The sequence below is a fragment of the Pagrus major genome, chromosome 8 (genome assembly GCF_040436345.1).
Source record: "Pagrus major chromosome 8, Pma_NU_1.0".
NCBI classification, from domain to species: domain Eukaryota; kingdom Metazoa; phylum Chordata; class Actinopteri; order Spariformes; family Sparidae; genus Pagrus; species Pagrus major.
Genome location: NC_133222.1, coordinates 437,501 through 453,136, shown reverse-complemented (window position 1 = coordinate 453,136; position 15,636 = coordinate 437,501). Strand labels below are relative to the sequence as shown.

At 44.7% G+C, this 15,636-nt stretch overlaps 1 protein-coding gene across 1 annotated transcript in view; it reads right to left on the bottom strand.

The window, feature by feature from the left end:
• Positions 1-15,636, bottom strand: part of lamb1a (laminin, beta 1a) — a 45,058-nt gene that overhangs the window by 6,974 nt on the left and 22,448 nt on the right. The window contains 11 exon segments of the mRNA XM_073472173.1: positions 650-1,019; positions 4,040-4,136; positions 4,448-4,665; positions 5,225-5,449; positions 9,316-9,479; positions 9,831-10,062; positions 10,240-10,383; positions 11,863-12,064; positions 12,676-12,796; positions 14,210-14,337; positions 14,806-14,964. Of these exon segments, the coding sequence (XP_073328274.1) occupies positions 650-1,019; positions 4,040-4,136; positions 4,448-4,665; positions 5,225-5,449; positions 9,316-9,479; positions 9,831-10,062; positions 10,240-10,383; positions 11,863-12,064; positions 12,676-12,796; positions 14,210-14,337; positions 14,806-14,964 (2,060 nt within the window).

The window sequence follows — 15,636 nt, the reverse complement described above, 5'->3', positions numbered from 1 at the left end:
TGCAGAGGTTTTAGACTCTAGATTAAAGTTCATCTAACCTGGTCTGTTGCAGAGGTTTTAGACTCTAGATTAAAGTTCATCTAAACCGGTCTGTTGCAGAGGGTTTAGACTCTAGATTAAAGTTCATCTAACCTGGTCTGTTGCAGAGGGTTTAGACTCTAGATTAAAGTTAATCTAACCTGGTCTTTTGCAGAGGGTTTAGACTCTAGATTAAAGTTCATCTAACCTGGTCTGTTGCAGAGGTTTTAGACTCTAGATTAAAGTTCATCTAACCTGGTCTGTTGCAGAGGGTTTAGACTCCATCTTAAAGTTCATCTAGCCTGGTCTGTTGCAGAGGTTTTAGACTCTAGATTAAAGTTCATCTAAACCGGTCTGTTGCAGAGGTTTTAGACTCTAGATTAAAGTTAATCTAACCTGGTCTGTTGCAGAGGGTTTAGACACTAGATTAAAGTTCATCTAACCTGGTCTGTTGCAGAGGGTTTAGACTCTAGATTAAAGTTCATCTAACCTGGTCTGTTGCAGAGGGTTTAGACTCTAGATTAAAGTTAATCTAACCTGGTCTGTTGCAGAGGGTTTAGACTCTAGATTAAAGTTCATCTAGCCTGGTCTGTTGCAGCACATTTCGTCTCCAGATTAAAGTTATTCTGACCTGGCCTGTTGCAGCAGTTCCTGGATCTCGGTCAGCGGTTGCGAGGCCGGGTTCTGGTTCAGGATGGCCCGGATGTCGGTGACGCTCCTCTCCATGCTGTCAATGGTCTTCCTGTATGGTCCATTGACCCCGCTGGCTTTGATGGCATTGACCTTGTTGACAAGGCGGTGAGTCTGATTGGTCAGTTGACCAATGACATGGTCCCACTCAGCAAAGCACTGGTGGCAGCGGCGGCAGTCAGGAAAGGTCCCGGAGAATCCGCGGGCGCAGACATCGCAGTGTGGGCCAGAAACGCCATCCATGCAGACGCAGTGTCCGCTAGCTTTGTTACACTGCGGCTCTGAGGTACCGCGAGGATCACAGTCGCATGCTGAGAAAGAAACGCAGTGAGGTTACACCTGTGACAACGCCCAGCTGTGATATCACAGTGCTACAGGAGTACACCTGCACATCATCAGGAACTTTGTTAACCAGGTGCAACACTACAAACACATATAAACATATATATTAACACTGTATATACACTGTATATACTAACACTGTATATATTAACACTGTATATACACTGTATATACTAACACTGTATATACTAACACTGTATATACACTGTATATACTAACACTGTATATATTAACACTGTATATACTAACACTGTATATATTAACACTGTATATGAGATGCAGTCTCTCTCTGTCTTCTGAAGGTGTTTCACTGATTTTCGATTATTTAAAACATTTTTAAAAGAGTTAAAAATGTGATCTGATGAACAAACTGAGTCAAACAAACATGATGAGACCAGATCAGTTGTTGTGTCCACGTTTAATTAAAGGCTTCACCCTTTACACGCTCACACACACACACACACACACACACTCTGAGTGTTTACATGAAAATGTTTACAGTCAAAACATTTTACAGGAAGAGTTGGAGACAAACTGTCTGACTTCCTGTGCAACAAAACATCCGCTGTGTGTGTGTGTGTGTGTGTGTGTGTGTGTGTGTGTGTTCACATCTGGTTTGTATTAAACACAGCTGAAGCTCAGAAGAAACAACAAACCTAAACCAGTTTCTGTCTCTTTCTTTCTTCCTCCCCCCCCCTCTCTCCCCTTCTCTATCCCCCCTCTCCCCCTCTCTCTCCCCCCTCACTCCCTCTCTATCCCTCCCCCCCCTCTATCCCCCCTCTCACTCCCTCCCTCTCTCTCTCTCTCTCTCTCTCTCCCCCTCCCTCTATCCCCCCCTCCCCCCCTCTCACTCCCTCCCTCTCCCCCTCTCACTCCCTCCCTCTCTATCCCTCTCTCTCCCCCCTCACTCCCTCTCTATCCCTCCCCCCTCTCTATCCCCCCTCTCTCTCTCCCCCTCTCTCCCCCCCTCTATCCCCCCTCTCTCTCTCTCTCTCTCTCTCTCTCCCCCCTCACTCCCTCTCTATCCCTCCCCCCTCTCTCCCCCCCCTCTCTCTCTCCCCCCCTCTCTCTCTCTCTCCCTCTCTCCCCCCCTCTATCCCCCCCTCTCTCTCTCTCTCTCTCTCTCTCCCCCTCTCTCCCCCCTCACTCCCTCTCTATCCCTCCCCCCTCTCCCTCCCCCCCTCTCTCTCTCTCCCCCTCTCTCCCTCCTCTCCCTCCTCTCACTCCCTCTCTCCCTCTCTCTCCCTCTCTCTCCCCCCCTCTATCCCCCCTCTATCCCCCCTCTCTCTCCCTCCCTCTCTCTCTCCCCCTCTATCCCCCCTCTCTCTCCCCCCTCTCTCTCCCCCTCTCTATCCCCCCTCTCTCTCTCTCTCTCTCTCTCTCTCTCTCCCTCCCTCCCTCTATCCCCCCCTCCCCCCCTCTCACTCCCTCCCTCTCCCCCTCTCTCTCTCCCCCCTCACTCCCTCTCTCTCCCCCCTCACTCCCTCTCTATCCCTCCCCCCTCTCTCCCCCCTCACTCCCTCTCTATCCCTCCCCCCTCTCTCCCCCCCCTCTCTCTCTCCCCCCCTCTCTCCCTCCTCTCACTCCCCCTCTCTCTCCCTCCCTCTATCCCCCTCTCCCTCTCTCTCTCCCCCTCTCTCCCTCCTCTCACTCCCCCCCTCTCTCTCTCCCCCCTCTCTCCCTCCTCTCACTCCCCCTCTCTCTCTCTCCCCCCCTCTCTCCCTCCCTCTATCCCCCTCTCCCTCTCTCTCTCTCCCCCTCTCTCTCCCCCCTCTCCCTCCCTCTCTCCCCCTCTCCCCCCCTCTCCCTCTCTCTCTCTCTCCCCCTCCCTCCCTCTATCCCTCCCTCCCCCCCCTCTCTCCCTCCTCTCACTCCCCCCCCTCTCTCTCTCCCCCCCTCTCTCCCCCTCTCTCCCTCCTCTCACTCCCCCCCCTCTCTCTCTCCCCCCCTCTCTCCCTCCTCTCACTCCCCCTCTCTCTCTCTCCCCCCCCCTCTCTCCCTCCCTCTATCCCCCTCTCCCCCCCTCTCCCTCTCTCTCTCTTCTCTCTCTCTCTCTCTCTCTCCCCCTCCCTCTATCCCCCCTCTCTCTCTCTCTCTCTCTCTCTCTCTCTCCCCCTCCCTCCCTCTATCCCCCCCCCCCCCCCCCCTCACTCCCTCCTTCTCTATCCCCCCCTTGACCTTCAGCTCTGCTTCACACTAACAAAGGCTCTTTGTGGCTCATTGTGGATCTCAGACAGATCTCTCGTCTCGTCTCGTCTCATCTCAGGAACATCTGGACTCAATATCAGTCGCAGCAGATCACAGCTGAGGATGCTGGGAGCAGGAATGTTCCCACGATGCAACGGCAGACCGACTTTGTTAATTCATGAAGCTTCAGACAGTTCGGTTGTGTGTTTTAACTCAGACTCAGCAGTATTTTCTGCTCTGTCCACAGTCTTTGTAAAACCTGGACATAGTCTCTCTGACGTCACCTATGGAGTCGTATGTGATGCTCAGTGAAGCGGTTCCTGACCCCGCCCATCTTGGGTGGAGCTGGTTACTGACTAGACAGCTCACAGCTGGCTGCCACTCAAAGCAGCCATGCCCCTAACTATCCATAACTTTCAGCCTTAATATAATTTAAACTATTCAGTTCTATAACATTCACCCCTCTTAGTACAGACACCCAAACTGTTTTCTGTTCCAGGCTGTAAACAGGTTTATTTCTGCTGTAAAGTTGGACATTATAACATGGGCTTTTACGAGGATTGACTTACTGTTGGAGCCTCAAGTGGCCAATAGAGGAACTGCAGTTTTAGATACTTGAGCGTTGCTCAAGAAGGTTCTGCTTATGTTTGTCCTTCCTTTCACAATGACTACATTTCATCCTCCAGAGTGAAAAAAATCAGACACTCGTTTGCATAAAACTGTTTAGACACCCTGTTGCTTGACTGACGATCTTTAACCCGTTTTCTGATTTAGTGAAGTGAACATAGAAGCAGAAACATACCGTGACATTTGACCTCTGGGTCTCCCCAGAACAACTCTCGACACTCGCTGCATGTTCTTCCTCCGAAACCGGGCTGACAGGAACACTGACCACTGATCTGTGTACATTCAGAGGTCCAGTAGAGAAATGATCAAAATACTAAGCCAGTAGCTGGAAAACTCAACAAGTTTCACAGTTTTATTTTATTATTTGTTGAGCTGCAAAAAATATTTAAAATTCCTTCACAAAAACTACATTTTTTAACTACGCTAAAATCTGGAGAACATTCAATCAATGAGCTAAATGACTTTAAGGAAATTTTATCTTTCAGGAATTTAAAAAACAACTTCATTGAAGCAGAAAACAGAAAAAAGATCTGAGATGGCTTGTTTCAGATCATTTTCTTCTCTTCCTTTCAGCTATCCTCACCTCATTGCAGGACGTCCCATACGAGTGTTTGGGGTCGCATTCACAGGTCTGACAGCCGCCACCGCTCGCCATGTTCCAGGTGTCGGGCGCACAGCGGTCGCAGTGTTGACCAACCGTGTTGGGGAGGCAGTGACACTGACCACTGCTGCGGTTGCAGTGACAGTCGCCAGATGATGGACAGCTGGAGGGATCGCTGCCCAGCTGGTTACAAACACACTCTGTAGACGAGAATCAGTCTCCATTAAGATTTATCAAGATTTTATTTAAGAGGTCTATCTAGAATTTAGATTATCACGATTCAGATCAATCAAGACTTTACTGCAGATTTCAGACTACTTCAGTCTACGGATCCCCGCTGGTCTCTACTGGTCCAAGCTGGTGTCTATGGATCCCTGCTGGTCTCTACTGGTCTCTAATGATCCCTGCTGGTCTCTAATGGTTTCTACAGATTCCTGTTGGTCTCTAATGATCCTTGCTGGTCTCTACGGATCCCTGCTGGTCTCTACAGATCCCTGCTGGTCTCCAATGGTCTCAATGGATCCCTGCTGGTCTCTAATGGTCTCAACAGATCCCTGCTGGTCTCGAACAATCCCTGCTGGTCTCTAATGGTCTCTACGGATACCTGCTGGTCTCTAATGGTCTCTACAGATCCCTGCTGATCTCTACGGATCCCTGCTGGTCTCTACGGATCCCTGCTGGTCTCTACTGGTCTCTACTCATCTCCACTGGTTCCAGTAATGGAGCTGGGTGGCTGCCAAGGTAACCCGGTGTACTCACTCCTGCAGTCCTGCAGCATGGCGTTGCCGTAATAACCCAGCTTGCAGCTCTGGCAGGTGGCACCCTCGCTGTGATAAAGGCAGCGCAGACATTCGCCGGTTCGGCTGTCACAGGACTCCGGGTCCAACATGTCGATGTTGTTATTGCACTGACAGGGCTGACATGTCCCACCCACTTCCCCGGGGTTTCCATAGTAACCAGGTGAGCACTCGTCACAGCGAGCACCTGCAGAGGGGAGACAACAATACAGACATCAGCTGACGGTTTTACAGAAGTTTTACTAAAACAGTTAATACGTGAGTGTCATTCATCAGAAATATTAACGGCCAACATCCTCACATTACTGACATTTTCACTACTTTTTTCTACTACACTCAGCTGGAGAGTTCCAGCTGATGTCACTTAAACACAAACTAATGCTTTAACGATCACTGCTATTTCTACTGATGTTTTCACTGCTTTAATCATTTACGTCTTTACTTATCTTTATACTTCAGCAGCTTTTAGAGTTACACATGACAAAACAGACCATCAGAGATAAAAATCGTATGTTTTTGTGTTTTTATTAGTTATTCTTAATGTCTGTCATCAGAGTCAGATTCAGACATATTCGGTTGGATGACTCACAAGTAGGGATGTCCCGATCAGGTTTTTTTTACCCCGATCCCGATCTGAGTCATTTAATATGTAGTATCTGCCGATACCAAGTCCCGATCCGATACTGAGCCCTAACTAATATTTTCTTAGATAATACAGCTGCATTAAGAAAAAAATCACCTGCATCCAAGCTGTTCTTAATAGCTTTTTTTATTTTGTTGAAACAAAGTAAATACTTTCATATGGCTCTTTCTTATTCTGCATATCCTATTGCAACATTGGTTTTCATTAGTTTTTTTTTGTTGTTTTTTTTAACAAAAACAACAAGTAAACAAAGTCAGTAACTAAACCCTGATCCTCGACCACAGAGGTGGGCTGGTTATCCAGAGCGATGAATTCAATGACCTTCTCTGTAATATTTGTGGCCATGTCGCTGACTCGAGGATATTTCTCTTTCCTTTTGAAAGTATCCACGAGTGTTTGTTGCTTCGGTGCCTTTGCCTGTATTGCTTGAGTGAACTCATGTTTTTGTTTATGTGCCGTATCAAATTTGTAGTATTAAATGCAGCTCTTTTGTTACCAGCTCGCGAAACGGTCGTATTGCAGATGTTACGTGTTGCCGTTGGACTGCTTTCGCTTTCTAATTTGAAATATTTCCACACTGCAGACATTTTATCCACAGGTTCTCCAGACTAACGTTACGAGCACGACCGCATTCTGCCACAAATTGTGCTCCGTTGACGATAGCTGACATAAAAATAATCGGGCTTGGGTCCATGTTCAAAATTGCCGATCCCAATCACTGAAAAAATGCCCATATCGGCCCCGATCCCGATCACGCAATTGGGATCGGACATCCCTACTCACAAGACATAGCAATACTGAGGAATGTTGGTAACTTTTACTTTACCACAACAAGTGTCTCAACAACTAATTCTGCAAGCTGTGGGATCACATGTAACCTGTATGAACGGCATTCAAACAAAGTTTCACCGTCATCATATATAAAATACAGTTATATATAGTTATTAATCTTACAAAGACCAGGCCTGGGCGATATGGCTGAAAAGTCTACCACGATAGTTAAGTTTAATAGAGGTCGATATCAATAATTTTGGATCATTCTTAAATACTTGTACTATATTGATCATTTTTAAAGATCAGGCAAAAATGGTTGAATTTAACCTCTTTATGTTGCATTCAACTATATCAAGCCACACACTAAGGAGCCCAGACATTCTTGCAGTGAAGAGCAGCTCTGGAGGATGAGCATTCCTGAGAGGAGCAACAGAAGACCGGGACAGAGGCCGAAGAGGTCGGTGCATTCACCAGGAAGCTGAAACTCATAAACCACTGTACATTACTAGCGTTAATGTTAGTTAACAGTCTTACAGGCAACTATTTTCTTATATCTATCGATGACGTGTCTATCACCAATACATATTGCTACTGTTTAAGTGTTGCATTTTATGTATTAACTCATCATTATGTATATATTTTTAATAGTATTAAGAATACATTGCATCTTTCTCTGTTTCAAAATAAATTAGCAGGCAGCCAGATCAAGATCAGGACAGGAGGCCACAGGGGGCACCAGAATCAACTGATTCCCAATAAAAGTTTTCAGTGATTACACTTCAACTACTTTCATCTTACACTTTAACCAACTTCCTGACTAACGTCGTTGCTTATGTACAAAATGAACTACAACCTATTACAATCCACACTCCAATCTCTCCAGCTCTGACACTTCAACTGGAAATTTCACTGTTTTATCACTATCCTTCAACCAGTAACTGCTTCAGCTACTTTCAGTCTTCACACATCAACTACACTTAAACTAAGCTTTACCCTTCGACTTGACATCCAAATACTAATACCAATACCTCAACTGCTTTCAGTGCTTTAACTACAACTCCCAACATCACAAGCAAACAGTAAACATTTTAAGATATTTTAATTCATTTACCATGTTGAAACCAGCAGTTGTAGTAAGCGATTACAATACAGTCTTATTCACAAAAAGTAGCCTATTCTGTTATTACTGTAGCTTTGAAATGTCGTTCTTAAGAAGTTAGATCTGACTGATCATCACAAGCCGATGCTGTCATGCTGTAGTTTCATATAGAAAGGTGTAGGAAAATTTTTTTGAATATTTTGTGTACAGACTGTTGGAGATTTGGAGTGTAAAGAAAGGGAGAAAGCTGGTGATTCATGCATCTGTCAGCAGCTGAATCCAGCCTGAACAATTTATTTCCTGATTTAATAACAGAGCTGCATCACATTCCTGCTCTCAGCTTCTGTTTACATCAAACTAAATCACAAAGTCTCTTTAAATTGAAACCCCTGTTTGTCTCCGCAGGGCAGCTTCTGTCTGACTCACCAAAACTAAAAAACACTGCAGTTCATATCACCCAGAACACTTCCTGCTGAGAACCAAAGCCTCAGGCTGACCTGTCTGTGCTTCTACTGAGTTTTACTGTCACAGCTGTTCGCTTGTGTCTCCTTTCTGAACAACATCAGGAAATAAAACAGCTTGACGAAAAAAGTTCAAAAATATCAAAATAGTAAAACTGTGTTTGCAGCTCACTTTTAATAAAGTTTCACCTCTGTATCCAGCTCAGTGTTAATAAAGTTTCACCTCTGTATCCAGCTCAGTGTTAATAAAGTTTCACCTCTGTATCCAGCTCAGTGTTAATAAAGTTTCACCTCTGTATCCAGCTCAGTGTTAATAAAGTTTCACCTCTGTATCCAGCTCAGTGTTAATAAAGTTTCACCTCTGTATCCAGCTCAGTGTTAATAAAGTTTCACCTCTGTATCCAGCTCAGTGTTAATAAAGTTTGTACCTTTGTATCCAGCTCAGTGTTAATAAAGTTTCACCTCTGTATCCAGCTCAGTGTTAATAAAGTTTCACCTCTGTATCCAGCTCAGTGTTAATAAAGTTTCACCTCTGTATCCAGCTCAGTGTTAATAAAGTTTCACCTCTGTATCCAGCTCACTTTTAATAAAGTTTCACCTCTGTATCCAGCTCAGTGTTAATAAAGTTTCACCTCTGTATCCAGCTCACTTTTAATAAAGTTTCACCTCTGTATCCAACTCAGTGTTAATAAAGTTTCACCTCTGTATCCAGCTCAGTGTTAATAAAGTTTCACCTCTGTATCCAGCTCAGTGTTAATAAAGTTTCACCTCTGTATCCAGCTCAGTGTTAATAAAGTTTCACCTCTGTATCCAGCTCAGTGTTAATAAAGTTTCACCTCTGTATCCAGCTCAGTGTTAATAAAGTTTGTACCTTTGTATCCAGCTCAGTGTTAATAAAGTTTCACCTCTGTATCCAGCTCAGTGTTAATAAAGTTTCACCTCTGTATCCAGCTCAGTGTTAATAAAGTTTCACCTCTGTATCCAGCTCAGTGTTAATAAAGTTTCACCTCTGTATCCCGCTCAGTGTTAATAAAGTTTCACCTCTGTATCCAGCTCAGTGTTAATAAAGTTTGTACCTTTGTATCCAGCGTTGCAGACACAGATGGCTTGCTGGGAGTCGTCGCCACGGTAACAACTCCCTGCGAACTGCCGCAGGCTGCTGGGGCCGTCAGGACACATACAGGGACGACAGTGGTCACCTGACCCAAGCACTGGGTCACCATAGTAACCCTCCAGACACCTGAACAGAGGTGACAGAGAGGAAGTGATGTGGATAAGTTGACCTACATATTGACAAGTTGTCCTCAGACCTCTATAACTAGTCCTCAGACTTTTATAACTAATCATCAAACCTCTGTAACCAGTTCTCAAACCTCCGCAACTAGTCCTCAGACCTCTATAACAAGTCATTACACCTCCATAACTAGTCCTCAGACTTTTCTGACTTGTCCTCAGACCTCTATGACTAATCATCAAAACTCTAACTAGTCCTAAAACCTCAAACTAGTCTATAACTAGTCCTTATACCTCTATAACTAGTCCTTGGCCCCATATAACTAGTCATCAGACTTATGTCACAGGTGTAACTCACCTGTCACAGGTGTGTCCGGTGCTGTGGTCCCGGCAGTTAATGCATCGTCCAGTGTTGGGGTCGCACTCGTCAGCGTGTCCGTTACAGGTGCAGGGTCGGCAGGTAGGGAAGCCCCAGTGACCCGGCAGACAGCGGTCACACTGCCGACCATACGCTCCAGGTACGCACACACACTGACCGGTCAGCTGATCGCAGAATGAACTGTGTGAACCCTGAGGGTCGCACGCACACGCTGAAAACACACAAAACATAAACAGTTTACACTGAAAATATATAACGTCATAATATCATCAGTTCGTATTGATGATTATTATCAGTATGTATTGATATTGATGATTATTATCAGTATGTATTGATATTGATGATTATTATCAGTATGTATTGATGACTGATCAATCAGGGTTCTGACCTCTGCAGCCGTTGGGTCCAAACTGGAATGTGGCCGGAGCACATCTGTCGCAGCTCCTGCCGACAACGTTTGGGCGACACTGACACTGACCGCCGCTGGGGTCACACACGGTGCTGAGGGAGCCTTGAGGGTCACACTGGCATTCTGGGAAATGGAGTTCAACAGAGGAGACGAGTTAGACAGCCAACAAGCTTCAACAGGATGAGAAAACGAGCTGTCCTCCACAGATCCTGTCTGAGAGAGTGCGACAACAGATTTATGAGCAGGAAGGTTGTTTGAGGAATGTGAAGAAGAAACCAGTCGCGTCTCGTTCAGGAGGTCGTTGAGTAGCGTGGTGGAAACATCGATGAGTGACATCACTCAGAGATAAATAACAGCAGGAAAGAAATAGGAAGTACATTTTAATAAAAAAATGCACTTTGCATACAGTACATACAGAGAAATAAAACACAAACACATGTTCAGACACAAATACTATTTACACTCACATCCTGCCTGCAGACTGTGTTGGAGTGAAAACCTGTCAGCACACAGTCAGACATCAAAAAACTGCTCTACAACTCTACAAGTAACTAAGTTCAATTACTCAAGTATTGTACTTAAGATTTTGAAGTATTTGTACTTTTACTCCAGTATTGTATGCCACTTTATACCTCAGTTATTCAGTTGTGTAAGAAGTATATTTTATATTATTATTTATTATTAACCATTTCATCACTGACTGCACTGCTCCACCTGTCTCAGTTGTTGTTGTAGTGTCACATGTCTATGGTGCAACAACACACCTGTTACATGACGCTCCATTATCAATGAAAGCTATTCTATAAACGGGACACATTACTATCATTTTATCGCCCAGGTCTCCGTGAACTATCATCAAATCCTCATCCTACAATTTTGTTCACACCTCAGAGACGATTATAAATTCAATACCAATTGATGAAGGCAATGACGCAATTAGGCAAATTCTCATGAATCTTTTGAACGAACCACTGAACATTGAATCTGTTCACTGCCTGCAGAAGACAGAAACAGTTAGAGATGAGCTGGTGAACGTAGTAGCAGCTAAAGAGACAGATATTTCCCTCAGGAGCAGCTGGAGACCAAACACAAGGCTAAAAGAGAGAGAAGTATGGACTGAGTTTCATCAGGTGACAGACACACGACTCTGCGTGGTCTTGTTGTATCTGGGAAACTGCTGGAAGTGGAAATAAAAAACAGTTTGATAACAAGTAAACACATCAACTTTAAAGGTGATGATATGTTAATGTTGTACTCACTGCCTGCTAAAAACATCAGTTACAGGTTCAACTATTCTCTTACATAAAAGTTACAAGAACACTATCCTCCACCAGACAGTCTCATATACAATCACTAAATCACTACAATCTTCAGGACTCAAAGTTTTATAGGTGAACATGTTTTTCAAGACACTTCGCCCACATCGCTGCTGCGCTGACCTGTGTGCTTCCCTTGGGGAGTGACGAGGTCTGAGGGGGTCTAACCCAGACAGCAAACATTAGTCACAAGAAAATAATACGAGGTTCTGTTGGTTAGAACAAACCTTGGACAGATGGTGTGAGATTAGCAAGGAAGAGTCAGATTTAAGGTGGACAGATGTACCTTTAGCTCCCTGGTGCAACATGGCAGAGATGCTGAAGATAAAGTTTCTGCAGATGTCGGTCATCTGCGACTTGATGACGCTCTGACTGTTCTCCAAACAACGATAACGCTGAAAAGTGTCCCAACCGCTGTTTCCGCTGGAGTCTCCTCCCTCTGAGGCCGTGAAGATCTCCAGATTCTTACAGTGCGGCATCAACACAATCTGCAGATGAAGAAGACCACCAAACTGACTGAAAGCACTCTCTACATGTGATTTCACAGGGAGAAGTTTTTTCCAGACTTTTAAACCTCTTTCACATGTAAATGTCACATGAAGGTCCCATGATCAAGATTCCTATCGTCACTCCCTGATCTCTGCCCAGCACACACAGCAGATTATTAAAGGCATCGGGTCCTGGTCTGTATCTAATGACATTTACTGTGGAAGTTATTATCGTCACTCCCATACCTCGGGCGTATGAGCTCTGCGAGGATTCATCAATGGGCCGAAAATTTATCAGCAACTTTGATAATTGATTAATCATTTCAGTAATTTTTCAAGCAACAACTCAAATCATTCTTTGGGTTAGGCTCTTCACTTATTTTCTGTTTTTCTCTGGATAGTATCACAGTAAACTGAGTATCTGTGAGTTTTGGGGTTTAAAGATGCAGGCTGTGGGCAATATGATATTGAACATTTATTTTCTGACATTTTATAGATCAAATGATTAATCAACTAAACGAGCAACAATCTGCAGATTAATCAATAATGTAACTAAGTTGTAAGTCAGTTGTATTTCTATTCTCAGTATCCGAAGATAAGAGTTTCCTCACCGAGTCGATGAGTGTGTACGGAGACTGGACATCACTGAGGGGCGAGTAGAGCGGCAGACTGAGGCGGACCGTGTAGTTCAGACCAGATTCAAAACAAACCGGTCTGGGAAGGACCATGTACCTGAGGGGACAGACAGGAAACAACAAAAACTCACATTAGGTGTCTCACATTAGAAGAAAAATGATTTTTCCAGACAAAAATTAAAGATTCACAGTCAGCCAGCTGACAAACTACCACAACAACCCTAACCCTAACACAGACTCCAGGAGGACACAATGCAGTAATTCAATCAAAGTGTTATCTCTTCTAATCTCAAACAGGTCCACGGAGGATGCAATCGCCATCGCAACCCACACAGCACTGACCCACCTGGAACATCCAGACAGCTACGTGAGGATGCTCTTCATAGACTTCAGCTCAGCATTTAACACGATCATCCCGGACGTCTTAATCCATAAACTTCTGGACTTGGGCCTCTCCTCCTCCATCTGTGCCTGGGTCAAGGACTTTCTCACTAATCGACCTTGGTGTGTCAGACTTGGCCCCCACATCTCCTCCTCTATCACCCTAAGCACCGGCGCGCCTCAAGGCTGCGTGCTGAGCCCAATGCTCTACTCCCTGTACACCCACGACTGCACACCATCCCATCCCTCAAACATCTTCATCAATTTGCTGATGACGCAACAGTCATGGGGCTCATCTCAGGAGGAGACGAAACAGCGTACAGGGATGAGATAAAGCGCCTGGCAGCGTGGTGTTCAGTGAACAACCTCTCACTGAACACCACAAAAACCAAAGAGATCATCACAGACTTCAGGAGGAAACGCGTCGTCGTCCCGGCCCCGCTCTGCATAAATGGGGTCAGCGCGGAGAGGGTAGAGTCCTTTAAATTCCTGGGAGTCCTCATCTCCGAGGACCTCTCCTGGTCTGCCAACACCTCAGCCACCATCAAGAGAGCACAACAGAGACTCTACTTCCTCAGAGTACTCAGGAGGAATGACAGAGAGGAAGCTAATGGTGTCCTTCTATCGGGCGACCGTCGAGAGTCTGCTGACGTACTGCATCACAGTGTGGTACGAAGGCTGCTCTGCTGCAGACACAAAAGCTCTGCAGAGGGTCGTCAAAACAGCAGAAGGGATCACTGGCTGCCCTCTGCCCTCTCTGAAAGACATTGCCCCCTCCCGCTACCTCAGCAGAACTAAAACAATCATCAGCGGCTCCACACACCCCGGTCACCATCTTCTTGAACTTTTGCCCTCTGGCAGACGTTTAAGATCCATCAAAACACCCTAACCCACCAACAGATACAGAGAAAGCTTCTTCCCAACAGCCATCCGCACACTCAACACTAAAAAGCACTGACGATACATTTCAGCACCACTGCATATTTGCACAGTATCTGTGATTTCATTGTATCAATGAAGTTATCAATAATGAGCTCCTCTGTCTTACTAACATGCGTCAGACTTGAACCATAAAGACTTTCATCTTCACCTAACAACCAGAAAAATATCAGAATCTGCTGAATGTTACCGTGAGCCAGGGTGAAGTGAGATCATCTGGTTGTCATCATCCGGCACAGTGTTGACACAGCGACTGTCTGCTCTGATTGGTCCGGGCCTCATCACTGTCATCAGAACCTCCTCCCATTGGTCAGGCAGCTGCATGAACAAACGTGTGGTTTCATGTATGTATTATTCTTTTTCTTGAACTTTTTAGAAGTATAACTTCTGCTCTATTATCTTTTTACTTATGTCTCTGTCAGATCTCCAGCTTTGTGTCTGTTTAGCAGAAGTTGTGTTAAACTGTCACAACAGAAGAGACTATGGTTTCGTCCAGCTGTGATAACTGGTTGTAGAATTATTTTATGACATGATATAATCTACTTTTAGAGAAAATAATTGAACAATGACATAATTTCTTTCTACAATCAGAGAGGTAAACTTTGGATGGTGGCTAAACATTGGTCATATTGTTCATATTGATGTGAATCAGAGAGGACTGATCTCTAGTTTCTACTGGAATGAATTATGTTTTATCTAACACTTAAAGGCTTTCGTCTGATTTTAATTCGATATTGTGAGCGTGATGGCTGCTGGGCAGAGCTACACCTGCCGACAGCGTCCTACCTGAGGCTCGTAGCGGATGAGGATGTCATACTCCATAGAGTGGGGGATGTTGTCCACAGTGAACTCGAGGAACGCCCCCTCTGGGACGTTGACCAGACCGATACCTGTCCAGGTTGGGCTGCGGTCCAGAGGGTGGGGCCTCGGGACAACCGTCACTCCCTAAAGAAACGAGATGAAGACATGAAGACATCTGGAGAAGAACTGGTTGGTTTGTGTTAGAGACAATAAAATAATATCAGCAGAATTAACACAGACGCTGAAATAAATGATTGGTGTAACAAGCAGGGGTCATGTTGATCCTCTTTATAACCCAGGAAGTTTATCCAACAGAAGGCTGCTTAAACTTCAACTGCAAAAGAAAATCAGAGACTTTAAAATGAGTGTTCAGTTTCTGAACCTGGCAGCTGCATTTTGTACAAGTTACTGACTGGCTGACTGATTTTTTGAGCACTGAACTAGTTTCTGAGAAAAAGTCAAATCATGAATAATTGAATTTGCATCATGAACATGGAATTAAATTATTCATGAACAGCGCGATAAAGTTGGACTTTAACTGTATTTATTAGATGTAATACTTTGGTCTGTTTATATTGTTTGATGCACTGTTGTGTTATGCGTGTCTTGTAAGGTGTCCTTGAGTGCTTTGAAAGGTGCCTTTAAATAAAATGCATTATTATTATTATTATTATCATTATTATGTGTTTCTTTAAGTGTTGATCTATAATGACAAACATTTTTCTACAGTTTGAAGTCCAACTCAATTTCTGTCTTTGTAAAGCAGCTAAAAGGAGCCATACCAAACACCCCACAGGAAGTCAGCCATTTTGAATT